This window comes from Heteronotia binoei, chromosome 7 (genome assembly GCF_032191835.1).
Source record: "Heteronotia binoei isolate CCM8104 ecotype False Entrance Well chromosome 7, APGP_CSIRO_Hbin_v1, whole genome shotgun sequence".
Lineage (NCBI taxonomy): Eukaryota > Metazoa > Chordata > Lepidosauria > Squamata > Gekkonidae > Heteronotia > Heteronotia binoei.
The window spans coordinates 114,653,398-114,669,403 of record NC_083229.1 but is presented as its reverse complement, the minus strand read 5'-3'; the positions used below and the strand labels follow the sequence as shown (position 1 = coordinate 114,669,403).

The window sequence follows — 16,006 nt, the reverse complement described above, 5'->3', positions numbered from 1 at the left end:
GAATTCTCAGTCGGCAATAATGTACTTTGAGTTTATCCTCCTTGAAAAAATGCTAAGATCTACCAGGATAATAAAAGGAGTGTCACTTCTACTTTGCAAGCTGTGAATAAAGGACTAACAAGCCTGGGGTAGACTAATAACAGATGATAAACTTAAAATGATAAAATGCACCAGGACAGAACACCAGCTGGGCCAGGGTACTTTTAATATTCACAGCCTAATCCTACCCATTTACTTAGAAGTAGCTTTCTGTTCAATGGAACTTACTTCCCATGCATATACTTAAGAATCCTGCCTCAAAAATACTGACATAAGTTGTTCATTGTGGTATAGGGAATGGTGCTTGAACTTAGATCAAGACATGGGAACAAATCTCGAGAAAGTTATGAACAGAGTTGCCAGGAAAAAAATGAATATTTACCAAGCTGAGCCTGGCAACTGGAAAGAGGTCTGGGGGCAGCATCAGGGGGCATGACATCAGTGACATACAATGCAGAAGTGAAAATGGTAGCTCTAGAAATTGCCAGGAAATCTACCACTATGGCAGAATTTCCAATGATTCCTTTATCACTTCCAGGTTGTATCCAGAAGAGGCACAGCAACATCTATGATGTGATTGGCTTTGTTTTTCCTCTTGACACCACACAGAGCAATAGTGGGCAACAGAGCTTGCCAGTGAGATGCAGGGCTTGCAAGCCTAGTTATGAAGATCACTATGAGACCCTCAGGCCAGGTAATCTATCTCAGCTTTTATCTAGCAAGAGAAGGAGGTCATGGGAAAACACAGGAAAGCCATCACCTCCTTGGAGAAAAAATGAGGTGTAAATTTAGCAACACAGAAAATAAACAGATTTCTGATCAAAACAGTAACATTGTGAAAAAGACATCCTGGAACTGTCACTGTCAGCCTTCAAACTTGAGATTATTTTAGCAAGATGTTTAAAAAAACTCGAGAACAGCTTTTCTGTAAGCCATTCTATGCTGTCTCAACTGCAAATTATTACAGTGGCTGCTAAAACTGATTTAAACATGCAAACAAAATTACCCAGACTAGCTGTTGTAGATTCCAAGTCTGCTAAAAAAACAGGAATTTGCTGGAGCTGCTCCTGAAGGTCTAGGAGACCACTTCTTTTCTTCTCCCAGTGTGCAGAAAGCATCACAACTTCACTATCCACCAACTGTAATATTTAAAGCCAAGGATAAGACCAAAGTTAGGTAATTTGTAACCATGTGTTTTACAAAGAAAAAAGAAGTACTAACTATTGCAAAGAGAGGTCCAGTTTTAAAGGCATTGTGCTTAAGAGGCAGGCAGTCAGTCCCTTCTTTTTGAAATGCTGGCAGGAAGCCAGTAAGACATATTTTGCTATGCTGCTAGGTCTCTCCCCAGTTGTTGTCAGGCTAGGAAGATGCAGCCCACACTCTTGCCCTTACTAACGTGACATCATGAAGGCAAGCTGCTCTCTACATAGCAGCATTCTGAGCCTCACAGAATATCTGAAAACAGTCCAACCATGGGTGGACAAATGTTAGTCAATATCTGACAACTCCATTAGTAAGTGTGGCAACCCAGATTACTTCTGCATATCAAAATAAAGTGCTCAGACATACAGCTGTGTAATGTAAACATGTATTTCCAGGGAATACTGGCTTACAAGGACCAGCACAGCTCCTATTCTGTTAAAAGCAGCACTTCTGTTTAAGGGCCACGTGCATTTCAATTAACATGGCCCATCTCTTCAGCACAATACTAAGCACACTGTGCTCCTCTGTAAGTGTACATGGGATTGCAGCCCTTTTGAGTTTTGCAAGCCAGCAGTTATCCACTCACTGATGTTATGAGGCAATTAAAAATCTGTACTTACAGAAATACAGTGGACCACATACATTATGCTTCTCTGTCCTACTTTCCCTTCAGAGGACAAAGAGCTGAGAACATTTGTACCCTCCTGTCTTGTGTCAGTGGAACCACGTTTAACCCATAGCAAATGTACCTCAAGTTACTCCAGTTTATGAATCTCTAACTGAAATTCACTTTGCAGGCACCACAGTAAAACAGACTTGCCCACTAAATGGTCTTTCTGATTTCTCAGCTCTTTGTAATCCATGTGACTCAATGTCTTTTTTTTAAAACATCTTCTGATGCTAAACTGATTCTTAAACTGTAATTTTGGATTCACAACTGTACTAGAGATACACAAAGAAAGCAGAACTATGCAAAGGTCATTAAGTTTATCTCAAAGGGAAATTTTACTTCCTCAAATCAAAATATCTAAATACTAAGAAGCTTTTAACAAGGCTGCTGTAAGTGTTTTACCTCTCCCATTTTTGCACATTCTTTTGTTCCTCTGTGAAGGGCTGCCCAAATATCTTCATACCTTTGCAAAAGAAAACAGCAATAAAATTATAAAATGAACTTAAATAATGGCTAACAAGCCAGTATAGTTAGATATATTGGAGTGCGACTAATATTTACCAAAAGGACTAAAAAGATGTTTGGGGAAATAAGTTTAATGAGCATCTTTTCCTCAATTGGGAAGGATTGCACAAAGATGACGACTTCTCAATACCAGATAAATGCTATAATGACTCGTATTTGTGTATCATGATGCAAACATAGCACACTGGTATAAAACTAACACAGACACATCCCGGAAGGATTAAGATTTGAAATTTGAAATTCAGCGCAAGGTAGAAAAGCTTCAAGACTTACCAGGTATATTTCCTATGCATATATCAGAAACCGTGAGATAAAAACTGGAGCCAAAAGTTACGTTTTAATTGGAAGCAGAGGCTTTTACGTCAGTTGTCAAGGACAATAATAAGTTTGAAGATTTAGATAGCTCACAAACTGACAATTATATGGAGCAATTTCAAAAAACAAACCAAATTTTTACAAATGTAAACAAAACAAGCAAGCCTTATAAAATACGCTTCCCTTAAAAACAAAATGCACTTCTCAATCTGAACCTGACTTACCAACTTGAATCTCAGGAAGGAACTGTGTTTAAGTGTTAGAACACTTGCACCACATGAACCTTATACTCAACTCCTGTCATTTATATATTCATAGGAATATATGCTGGGGAAAATCTCTTTGCCTGACAACCTGAAAGCTGCTGCCACTCAAAACAGACAATACTAAGCTAACACAGATCAATGGTTTGACACTATATGTAAATTCATGTAAGTTCTATACACTTAAATTATGCAAGACGCACTGCAGATATTGAGCCTCTTCTTAATGCGCCCATAAACACCAATCAAGCTTATGCTGCAATCCTATACACAATTGAGTTCTACTGAATCCACTGGCACTCACCAAAACAAGCATTGCACAGGGGCTGTTAAAAGCGATAATTTGCTAGACCATGCCTATTTTAAAACTAAACTTTAACATGGTCAGGATTTACATTAAAAGTTAGAATCATTGCTGCCTGTGCCATCTGTTAAGCTCTGCCATTTACCTGGACAAAGTGATAATGATTACAGCTTGTATCCAGTTATTATTTCTGCTAATTCCTTGAAATACAAAATCATCATTGGAAATAATATGATCTAAGTAACAAACCATGTGTCACAAGTAAAAAAAAAAGCTAGAATCACATTTTTTAGAAACATGCATTACCTTTTGCTGTTCAGTAGCTATCGAGTTCGACTCTTTGCGACCCCATGGACAAATGTCTTCCACCATCCTACGAAGTCTGCTCAAATTCGTGTTTGTTACAACAGTAACGATGTCCAGCAATCTCATCTTTTGCCATCCCCTTCTTCTTTTGCCTTCTGTCTTTCCTAGCATTAGGATCTTCTCCAGGGAGTGCTCCCTTCTCATTTGGTGGCCAAAGTATTTGAGCTTCAGCATCTGACCTTCCAGGGAACAGTCTGGATTGATTTCCCTTAGGACTGACTAATTTGATCTTCTTGCAGTCCAAGGGACTCTCAAGAGTCTTCTCCAGCACCACAGCTCAAAAGCATCTATTCTTCTGCGCTCAGCCTTCCTTATGGTCCAGCTCTCACAGCCATACATTAGTACTGGGAATACCATCACTTTAACTATATGGACTTTTGTGGGCAGGGTGATGTCTCTACTTTTTATTATACTGCCCAGGTTCACCATAGCTGTCCTCCCAAGGAGCAAACGTCTTTTAATTTCATGGCTGCAGTCACCATCTGCAGTGATCTTGGATCCCAGAAATGTGAAGTCTGTCACTACTCCCAGGTCTTCCCCTTCTATTAGCTAAGGTGTAATGGGGCCAGATGCCATGATCTTAGTTTTTTGATGTTGAGTTTCAAGCCTACTTTTGTGCTCTCCTCTTTCACCCTCAACAAGAGGTTCTTTAGGTCCTCCTCATTTTCTGCCATTACAGTAGTGTCATCCGCATATCTGAGGTTGCTGATGTTTTTCCTGGCAATCTTAATTCCGGCTTGTGCTTCTTCCAGGCCAGCATTCCGCATGATGTACTCTGCATATAAATTAAATCAGGGTGACAATATACATCCTTGCCAAACTCCTTTTCCTATTCTAAATCAATCAGTTGTTCCATATCCTGTTCTGACAGTTCTTGACCCTTATACAGGTTTCTCAGGAGACATGTGAGGTGGTCTGGTACGCTCCTCTCTTTAAGGACTTGCCACAGTTTGTTGTGATCCACACAATCAAAGGCTTTAGCATAGTCAATGAAGCAGAAATAGACGTTTGTCTGATACTCCCGTGCTTTCTCCATAATCCAGCGAATGTTGGCAATTTGATCTCTAGTTCTTCTACCTCTCCGAAACCCAGCTTGAACTTCTGGTAGTTCCCGATCGACATACTGCTGAAGCCTAGCTTATAGGATCTTTAACATGACCTTGCTGACATGTGAAATGAGTGCAATGGTGCGATAGTTTGAACATTCCTTGGCATTACCCTTCTTTGGGATTGGAATATAAACCGATCTTTTCCAATCCTGTGGCTACTGTTGTGTTTTCCAAATTTGTTGACATAACATGTGCATCACTTTAACAGCATCACTTTTTAAGGACTTTGAATAGCTCAACTGAGATACCATCATCTCCGCTCGCTTTGTTGTTAGTAATGCTTTCTAAAGCCCATTTGATTTCACTCTCCAGGATGTCTGGCTCAAGGTCATCGATTTCACTGTCATGGTTTCCCGGGACATTGAGATCCTTCTTGTATAATTCTTCTGTGTATTCTTGCCACCTCTTCCTGATCTCTTCTGCTTGTTAGGTCCCTACCATTTTTGTCCTTTATCATGGCCATCTTTGCACGAAACGTTCCCTTGATTTCTCCAATCTTCTTGAATAGACCTCTTGTCCTTCCCATTCTATAATTTTCCTCTATTGCTTTGCATTGTTCCTTCAGGAAGCCCTCCTTATCTCTCCTTGCTGTTCTCTGGAAATCTGCATTCAGTTGGGTGAATCTTTCCTTTTCACCTTTGCCTTTCGCTTTCCTTCTTTCCTCAGCTATTTGTAAAGCCTCATCAATCAGCTACTTTGTTTTCTTGCATTTTGTTTTCTTTGGGATGGTGCTGATTGCTACCTTCTGTACAATGTCACGAACCTCCATAATTCCATAGTTCTTCGGGCACTTTGTCTATCAACTCTATTTCCTTAAACCTATTCTTCACCTCCACTGTATATTCATGAGGGAAGTGATCAAGGTCAAACCTGAATGGCCTAATGGCTTCCCCAGTTTTCTTCAGTTTAAGCCTGAATTTTGCAATGAATAGCTCATGATCTGAACCGCAGTCAGTTCCAGGTCTTGTTTTTGCTGACTGTAAGGAGCTTCTCCATCTTTGCTGTATAATCAATCTGATTTCTGTGTTGCCCATCAGGTGATGTCCATGTGTAGAGTCACCTTTTAGGTTGTTGGAAGAGGGTGTTCGCTATGACTAGCTTGTTCTCTTGACAAAACTCTATTAGCCTTTGCCCGGCTTCATTTTGTTCTCCAAGGCCAAACTGGTCATTTGTCCGGTCACTTTCCTACTTTGGCATGCCAGTCTATGATGAGGAGGACATCTTTGTTTGGTGTTAATTCTAAAAGGTGTTGTAGATCTTCATAGAATTGGTGCACTTCAGCCTCTTCTGCATCAGTGGTTGGGGCATAGACTTGTATTACTGTGATATTGAATGGTTTGCCTTGGATACGGACCGAGATCATTCTGTCATTTTTGAGATTGTATCCTGTTACTGCCTTCCTCACACTCTTGTTAACTGTAAAGGCGACACCATTTCTTCTACAGGACTCTTGTCCACAATAATAGATGTAGTGATCCTCTGAGTTAAATTCACCCATTCCTGTCCATTTTAGTTCACTGATTCCCAAGATGTTGATGTTCAGTCTTGCCATCTCGTTTGACCACATCTAGCTTACCTTGGTTCATAGATCTTACATTCCACGTTCCGATGCAGTATTGTTCTTTGCAGCATCGGACTGTTCTTTCACCATCAGACACATCCACAGCTGAGCGTCCTTTCAGCTTTGGCCCAGCCACTTCACTCTCTCTGTGGTTACTTGAACGCTCTTCCCCAGTAGCATATTGGGCACCTTCTGACCTGAGGGGCTCATCTTCCAGCACCATATCTTTTAGCCTTTTGTTTCTCTTCATGCAGTTTTCTTGACAAGGATACTGGAGTGGTTTGCCATTTCCTTCTCCAGTGGATCACATTTAGTCTGGATTCTCAGCTGTGGCCTGTCCATCTTGGGTGGCCCTGCATGGCATAGCCCACAGCCTCATTGAACCATGCAAGCCCTCTAGCCACAACAAGGCAGCAATCCATGAGAGCAATCCATATTACCTTAGAAATACTTAAAAAGATATACAGAAAAACAACCTTTCTTCCCTTATTACGTTTGGGTATCACTCATGTTAGGAACTATGAGTAGCTGTGAACGGAGTCAGTTAATTAAAAAACATTTGAAAAATCTTGATTGTAAGAGTATGCTGGTTAGAGCTCACAGAGCTTGTTCATCCTTTTCTGTTGGAATCGAAATGCCAAAACTACCTACTTGAATGATCTCTTCCAAAACAGGACATTTATGCTTGGGCATTTGAGCACCTTGTCATCAGCAGTGTTATTAGGAAGGTTTAATGGTATTCCATACTCTAATAGATTCTGCAGATGTAGTACTATTTTGTTTATTTATTTATTTCTATCCCACTCTTCCCACCAAAGTGGGCTCAGGAGGGCTACATTAGAAAATCATATAATAAATACATAATCTAATAAATTATCTCTAAATACTTAAAATTATATCAATTTAAAAACTGGTAAATAACATTAAGGTGGCAAACATTAATTCCTTGGCTCTGGTGTTTAATAAATAAGTCTGCTCAATGGTGGTTTAAGACAACATTTTAAATAGACAATTTAAGGCAGTTTGAGCAGGAGGGACTAATCTTATTGGGTGTCTCCTGCCTCAATTAAAAGCCTGATGGAATAGCTCCAACTTACAGGACCTGTGGAACTGTCACAGGTCCCACAGGCCCTGATCTCCATGGGGAGCTCATTCTACCAGGTTGGGGCCAGGGCCAAAAAGACCTTGGCCCTAATCAAGGCTAGATGGACATCTTTTGGGCCACAGATTACCTGGGGTCGATCGGCTGATCCTAGGTCCCTTCAAGGTGCATATGGGGAGAGGCAGTCCCACAGGTATGTTGGTTCCTGGCTGCTCAAGGCCTTGAAGATTAAAACCAGCACGAACCAGATTCAGAACTCAATCAGCAGCCAGCTCAGTCTGAAGAGGACTGGTCGAATGTGTGCCCACAGAGCATCGCAACAACTGCATTCTGCACTAGCTGTAGCTTCTGGATCAGGCACAAGGGCAGGCCCATGTAGAACAAGTTACAATTGCCTAATCTGGAAATGTCCATTGCATAGATCACAGTAGCCACGTAGCAGGATGAGAAGTAGGGGACAAGTTGCCAAACCTGCCAAAGATTTTTTAAAAGGTTGATTTGGAAACTGCTGGGTTTTCATTGATAGGGAGGCATCCAACATCACACCTAGACTTTGAACTCAGGATGGGGCCAATGGGGCCCCATCCAGGACCAGGAGCAGAATACACTCACTCAACCCCTGAGCTCAGGTACAGGACCACCGTCTTCAGTGGATTCAACTTCAGCCAATTCTGCCCCAATCAACCAGCCATGGCTCTCAGTACCTACCCAGTCCAAGATGTCCAATTGGCCATCTATTAACAGAACTGACTCTACAGATCATATCTGAGAATTGAATTGATTTTTCCTTTGCTTAAGCAGGACTCCATCTCTCTAGAAGCTAAATCTTCCTTGTTACTAAGAGATGAAGATAAACAAGTAACTTTGTGTGCGTGGCTACATTTTTGGCAGCTGTAATAACTCACTTGTAACAAAATCACTGTGTAACTCAGATAGTAAACTTTAGGCTTCCCTTTAGCATGTGATGGCTTGCTATTTAGGACCTTTTGTCTTGAAAGCAGTAAAAAGACCACCTCTCTTCCCTCCCCGAGCTTCCAGTAAAATAAATAAGCAGACTTATGCTTAAATAAGCAAACTCGGCAGTATACATTTTAAAAAAAGAAAAAGAAAATAATTTACCTGCTCAGTAGATCTAATCCAGCTGAAAACTCTGGCAAACACTGAACATTCCTAAAGCAAAAAGTGCCAAATGGCATTAATGTGCGGATGCTCAACTGATGTATTGTACAGCAATAAGCCTAGCACCCTCTATCTAAGCCGCTAGAACTTTTCAGAACTGCTGTTACAGCATATCTAGCCACTACTACCACCTACTCCAGCTCAGGGTTCAAGCAGCTCTCACAGCTGAGATGAAGGTTTATTGAGTCCCTTGCAATGCTTACAGAAGCACAGCATATAATGTTGTGCTTTGCCACTATGGAAAAACAAGTGAAAGAAAAATCAAGCTATAATATAATCTGGACATATTAAACAGAAATAGACCTTTTGAATATTAACTTCAGCTTGTTAAAACATTAGGTGATGTCATGCAGATGACAGGTAGCTATTCTCAATGAATAAACGTAACTCCACTCACAAAACAACTGTTACAAGTTTGAAATTTCTAACAATACCTTTGCTTGCTTATTTTGGCTTCTCTTGATTTCTCACCCAAAGTCTTCAACCTGTAATGCAACAAATACACAAAAGTAGTAAGGCTGTTTATGAGATTCCGTCCTCCTAAATTTATCAGCTTTTACAAGTGTGCATGAACACACACACACAGCAGCCATTTTTGAACAATCTCCTATATAAAGAATTCCTTCCATGTAAAGATGCAAGAAAGGCTGTAGGTCAGTCCTTGCACTTATATTTTGCCGTTTGCAAATTTTATGTATTTTATGTAGCGGAGCATGCAAAAATACGATTTCCCCGTCTGAAGCAATTCTACCCTTTTTTTTAGCCACATGTGTAAAATAAATAGGATTCAGCAGAAGAAAAGGCAATCAATAGCACTGAGGAGCCATTCTCCTATAAGATTGCTACTTTATAGTAGTTGGAAAGTGAGCTTAAATCTGGGAGACCCAGGAAGCTCACCAAGTGATCTTGTGCCAGTCAGACTCAATCTAACCTACCTCACAGGGCTGCTGTTGTGAGGGGGGAAAGGGAATAGGAAAACTGGGGAGAAAAACAGGGTGCAAACGTAATTTTTTAAAAGTACAAACATGTATCACAGTCTATTTGAAAAGTATACACACCAAGAACGTGACTGTCATCCCGGATTTTTTCCCTAGTAAGTTTGGCATTTTATGTAATAAATACAAACTAAGTGAATCCATGTTTACTAAAACACTATCACAGCCTCACTTATAAATAAAAAGTTACACCAATTTAAAAATAATCTGAATGCCAAAGGCTTGTAGGCTAGATTAAATAAGGTCTCCTGTTCTCTGAACCAATCTCTGTTGATGTGGTATGATGCAGCTGTTGATCCACTGAGATTTAATTAGACTACAAGCCTTTGGAATGCAAATGTGAGATTTGAACTGAGCCAGTAGGTTAATGGGAAATGCAAAGCAGAAACAAGAAATCATGTGATTCTTAAACAAGTGGTCTTAGCAGTCTACCAACAAGCAGTAATTGTTGTGACTTTTAGAAACCCTCCATTTAGACTGGTAAAACATCTGAAGCTATCGCTTACAGTATATCAAATCAGTGACTACAGAATAAGTTACATGACACCCCTGGGTGTTATTAAGTTTGGATGAGAAAAAAGCCTTTGATGGAATTCCTGAGCTCACTCTGCATTAAAATAAAATACATCAAGTCTTAGAGCCATTCTAGCAATGGCGAACCACACCGCAAAAAGTCTGCCGTGAAAACGCTGTGGAAGCAACGTCACCCCAGAGTCGGAAATGACCAGTGCTTGCACAGGGGACTACCTGTACCTGTAGCCCTGACCTGGATAGCCCAGGCAACAGTGTGCTCATCAGATCTTGGAAGCTAAGAAGGGTCAACTCACTGTGGTTTAGTACTTGGATGGGAGACTGTCCTTTGAAATACGCAGTCAAGGGGTGGGGGCAGATTTATTCAGCCACCTCCCTGAATATCCTCCAGGCCCCAATAGGGGTCAGTCACCAGAGGTCAACATGAAAAATACAAAAATTAAAAGGCTTAGAGCCATTCTATATTGTTCGTTAACAGCAATTTCACAATTGAGTAGACCTCAAAATTATTCTAGCCCCTCCCCTCCCTAAGAAGGGACCCAAAATGACTTACAACACTGTTTTCTTCTTCTCTTTTTTGCTACCAAAACCCTGTGAGGCAAGTTAGGCTGAAAGAGACCAGGCCAAGGCCATACATCAAACTTACGCAGCACAATACTGATTTGAACACAGGTCCAACTTTACATTAACCTATTCCAAGTTATAATTTCTGCTTATAGGAGTGAGACTGAAAAACACAGAAAGGATAACTCTAGATCTGTTTACAAATCAGGCATGAGAATGCCAAGAGACTTCCAGTTCTCTCAACATAAAACAGCAAATGATGCAAACTTACACTGTAGGATCCAACTTACAAATGCACACAGTAATCTACAGACCACAGTCCATAATAATTTGTCCAAATAACTTTGTGAATAATTTTGTAAGGTGCTACCCTATTGCCTGAAGAGAAAAGCCCTCTTGAATAATTCAGTTTTGCTAGTTTGCAGAAAGCCAGGAGACTGGGAGGTCTTCCTGACCTCCTTGAGCAGACTATTCCACAAGGTGGGAGCCAAAATGGTGAATGCATGTGTACAGGTAGTTGTTGATTCTGGCCATTTGTAGATTGGCACTTGCAGAAGACTTTGCTCAGAGGAGCAAAGTTATCACAATGGAGCACAAAGGAGTGAGGTAGTCTCGCAGATACGAGGGTCCAAGGTCATGAAGGACTTTGCATGTGATTGCCAATACCTTAAATTGAGTCCAGTAAATGACGGGCAGCCAGTGGAGTGACTGCAAAATATAAATGACATGTAGACTCCATCTAGCTCCTCATAATAGCCAAGCCGTAGCATTCTACACCTAACAGAATTTCCAAATAGATTTTGAGGGGAGAACATCGTACAGTGAATTACAGTAGTCCAGTCTCAATGCTACTGTGGTGCGGATTCAAGTGGCCAAATCAGCCTATTAGATAAGCAGCAATCTTAAGGGCCAGGCTGAGTTGGAAGGAAGCCTTTTTTGTAGCTGCATTAATTTACATATTAGGTCCAGTATACCCCCAAAGTTCTTTACTGATTCAGCAAGGGTCAGCTAAACTCCATCAAAAGAGGAAAGGACAATGTCCTTCCAGACCGCCACCTTCCCAACCAGCATTATTTGTCTTTACAAGATTTAGCTTCTGTGACTAAAAGGCTTCTGTGACTTAAAAGACTTTTTAAAAGGCTCAAAGTACTGTACAAGCAGAGTAAAGGTACATGACAAATTAATTCTTCATAAAGCCAGAGAGCCTTGAATGACAGGCTGTTCTGAGCAATCTGAGTGGGCAGCATTAGCTCAGCAGACACAGTTTTGTGAGAGCTGGATTCTAGGAGAGTCAGTCAGATTTGTGCCTTGACTGGAGGAAGTCAGAATTCTGCCTTAATTGAGAAAGTTTGATTTCAGCCTTAACTGAGAACAGACAGGAGAACTGGGGGAAAGTGGCCAGGAAGTTTGGGAAGTGTATGAAGACTCTCATTCAGGTCAAGGAATGCCAGCTGAACAGGGAAAATAGCTCTGAAGAGTACAGAGATCCCTGGTCTGGGGTGAATAAAACTGCCCATAGAGATCTAAAGAGTCAGTCAAAAACTAGTGTTTCAAGAGAAGTGGCCTGAGTACTGAAAAGGGAAACCAAAAGAGTTTGCGAGATACTGAAGAAAGTGTGCTGGAGTGTTAAAGAAAAATACTGGAATAAAAGCTTCTCAAGAAACTGTGAAAAGGCTTAAGAAACTCTCATTAGCCTTATGTCTGTGCAAAAACATGTTTTACCTCAGAATTTTCAATCCTTGAATCATCAACTAAAGCTAACGGAGACATCTCTGTTCTATGCTACAGTCACATCAGTTCCAATCATACAGACAGTTTAAAGTACATGATTAACGTACGTGTGTGTGTGATTTTAATACGATCAACAACCAGCACAAATGAGAAAGAATTTACAAAAGCTAAAGTACATACAAAATATTCAAAGATTGCAGTATGAACAGTAGAAAATAAGGTATATAAAATAGCAATTAAAATTTGGCTTCAGAACATAATATAGCATTGTAAATTTCACATGCAATTGCAAAAAAACTTGCATAAGGACCTGTAATCTGTGAGTTCACTCCCATAAGAAGCTTCCTAGTGATCTCCAAATGACTGAAATGGCCCTGAAATCTACTTGTTAAGGGACTAATTAACCTTGCCCGTCTCTCCTGGTAAAATTGGCATGAGAGAAGAACATGTTCAACAGTTTCGATAGGCCCTGTTCCACAAGGACAGACCCTCTCATTCATAGGGATCTTTCTATATCTCCCCTCTAAAACTGCTGAGGGGAGTGCATGCCATCTGGCTAGAGAAAATGTTCTAGGATGGATACCCTGTTGGTGCTACAATGTATCTAGAATTATCTGGTGCCAGATAGAGATTCTCACCTAATAGATCTATAACAAACCTTTTTGGAACTAAAAAATCCACCTAATGAAATCAAGAAACAGATTAATAAAGAATGGTACCCAGTGAAAACCTGTTGCAAGACAGGCCCATAATTGACAATAACAGACCACTTGTGGTCACATACTCAACTCACAATCTCTACTGGATAATAAGAGTTCTCTTTCACAAGTACTAGAGGGCCAACCTTTTTCTTGTGCACAGACAGCTTCCCAATCTCAAACTACTCCTCACCCACAATAATACAACTTCCAATTTGAACATGGACACTGGTACTAGAGCTTGCAATAAAACCAGATGCCAATATTGCTGCCACATACAACCAGACAACATCAACTACACCATCTCAGGCCCATTCACTTCCCCATCTTCAAAAACTGCATATGCCCTTTGGTTTGCTGTATAGGGCAAACAAGTCAAAACCTAAGCCAAAGAATAAATGGATACAAATCTGATATTAGGAATCACAACACTGAGAAACTTGTACAAGAACACTTCAATCTTCCAGGACGTTCACTGGAGGACCTCAAAGTGGTCCTTTTATTGCAAAGCAATTTCAGAAACAAACTAGAAAGGGAGACTGCAGAGTTACAACTTATTACAGCACTCAGGAACTCCCAGGGCTTAACAGAAATACTAGTTTCTTATTGCGCTATATACGCTAACATAATTCAGTTTTTGCAGCAGTTTGTAAACACTATTATGCTGCATGCTAATCTGCTGCTATTCACAGGTCTTACAAATTACCTTCATCCAGTTTTAGCTATATTTATTTCTCAGTTATTATACTTATGCATCTTCACACTAATTTGCCATTCCTAGCGACACCCTCCCCACCCCTCTACCTGCAACTGAAGAAGAGTGTGTGTGTGTGTATGTGCACATGAAAGCTCATACCCAGAATAAAACTCTGTTGGTCTTAAAGCAGGGGTCCCCAACTCCAGACCGTGGCCTGTTAGCAACCGGGCTACGGAGTGAGGCAGAGACCTTTGCCTACTCCTCATTTAAAGACCCCCATGGGGAGGCAGTAATGGGGTGTGGGGGCAGCAAAAACCCCAGTACTCCCACCTCCACAGGTCCGTGGAAAAATTGTCTTCTGCAAAACTGGTCTTTGGTGCCAAAAAGGCTGGGGGCCACTCTTAAAGGACTCACACTTTGTTCTGCTGCTTCAGACCCACACAGCTACGCACCTGAACCTAACTTAAGAGTTAAGGAGAGAGAATACTTCAGTTCATGAGCCTTCCCTACCTACATGCATCTTAAGAGAGCAGGCTCTTCTTGCCTATGAAAACCGTGAATTCCCTGCAACCCGACCGTATGGGTGTTTAACTACCCGGAAGTAAGTGCACATGATTCATCTCTTGAGAAAGATTACAGCTTGACCAGAAGAAGTGTCCGTGCACATGAAAGCCCGCATCCAGAATTAAGAAGAAGATATTGGATTTATATCCCGCCCTCCACTCCAAAGAGTCTCAGAGCAGTTCACAATCTCCTTTACCTTCCTCCCCTACAACAGACACCCTGTGAGGTGGGTGGGGCTGGAGAGGGCTCTCACAGCAGCTGCCCTTTCAAGAACAACCTCTGCCAGAGCTATGGCTGACCCAAGGCCATGCCAGCAGTGGAGGAGTGGGGAATCAAACCTGGTTCTCCCAGATAAGAGTCTGCACACTTAACCACTACACCAAACTGGCTCTCCGTTAATTAAACTTTGTTGGTCTTAAAGGTAACACTGGATTCTTTGCTTACCTAGGAGTAAGCTCCTCTAAATACTGTAAAGCAGGGGTGGCCAAAGTTGCTTAATGCAAGAGCCACATAGAATAAATGTCAGATGTCTGAGAGTCACAGGACATGAACATCAGATGTTTGAGGACAGGAAGGAAAGAAAATAGATAGGGGAAGGGGGAGGAGAGGTGGAAAGAAAGCAACTTTAAATGCTGGCTCGGCGAAGTGACTGAAAGAGCCAAATGCCTTCTCCAAGGCAGACGGTGGGAGCTTCCAGAGCCTCACAATATGTGGGAAAGAGCCACACGTGGCTCCCGAGCCGCAGTTTGGCCACCCCCTGCGCTAAAGCACGGCTTCCAAACAAATATGCGAGGGTTCAAGCTGCACGCCTCGGAACTCGCTTGTCACGCGCCCCGCTTCTTCCCACGCGCCCCGACAAAGCAGCGCCCCCCTTCCCACGACCAGCACTTCAGCGAGAGAGACCCCGCCACTTTCCCTCCGCCACGGCCGCTTCCTCACCCCGAAGTTAAGTCCTGCTGGACGCTCAGGAGCCGGTCGCGCAGGCTCTCGAACATCTTCCGCGAACAGGCTGTTGGAGCCAAGTTCACTGCGGAGCCCGAAAACACGGGACGACGGTTGGGAGGGGGGGGCGGGCAGGAGGAGGAAGGGGCGGAGCCGCAACGGCCGAAACCCAACCGCCGCCGGCTCTTTCACGCGCTGCGTCTGTCAATTCAGGCCCCGCCTCATAAGGCGACGACAGAAAGGGGAGGCCGCCAAAGAGAGGCCGAGAGACGGAACGCGCGGCGGGCGCGAAGTGACGTCAGCGCGCAGCTCCCTCCCCTAGGCTGGGCTTGGGAAACTGGCCGTCAGTTTTCTCTTGGAAGGGAAGGCGGGAAAAGAGGTGGGCGCGCGCGCGCTGTGGGGTTTGCCGAAAACACAGGGAAAGGGGAGTCTTTGGCGGCCCCGCTTTAGTTGAATTTTCCAGCATATTTTTTTGTGAGGCGGCACCTGAAAAAAGAGGACTTCGGTCTAACGACATTTTGATAGATAGATGATGTGTGCATGCACACAATTTTTTTTACCTAGATAGATGTGTGCATGCACACGAACACTTTTACCTAGAATAAAGATAGATAGAAATGTGCATGCACACAAAAGCTTTTACCTAGA

General features: G+C 42.1%; 1 protein-coding gene across 2 annotated transcripts in view; it reads right to left on the bottom strand.

Annotated features, from left to right (window-relative positions):
* The window catches only part of DTNBP1 (dystrobrevin binding protein 1), a 69,134-nt gene extending 53,420 nt beyond the window's left edge, over positions 1–15,714 (bottom strand). The window contains exons 1-5 of one of the 2 annotated variants that reach the window (XM_060244253.1): positions 15,356–15,714; positions 9,071–9,121; positions 8,577–8,627; positions 2,315–2,375; positions 1,046–1,178 (exon numbers count right to left, since the gene is read on the bottom strand). In XM_060244253.1, the coding sequence (XP_060100236.1) occupies positions 1,046–1,178; positions 2,315–2,375; positions 8,577–8,627; positions 9,071–9,121; positions 15,356–15,411 (352 nt within the window). In that variant the 5' untranslated portion in view covers positions 15,412–15,714. The remainder of the gene's footprint in view (positions 1–1,045; positions 1,179–2,314; positions 2,376–8,576; positions 8,628–9,070; positions 9,122–15,355) is intronic. The other variant, XM_060244254.1, reaches the window with a different exon arrangement.
* Positions 15,715–16,006: the final 292 nt, after the last annotated feature.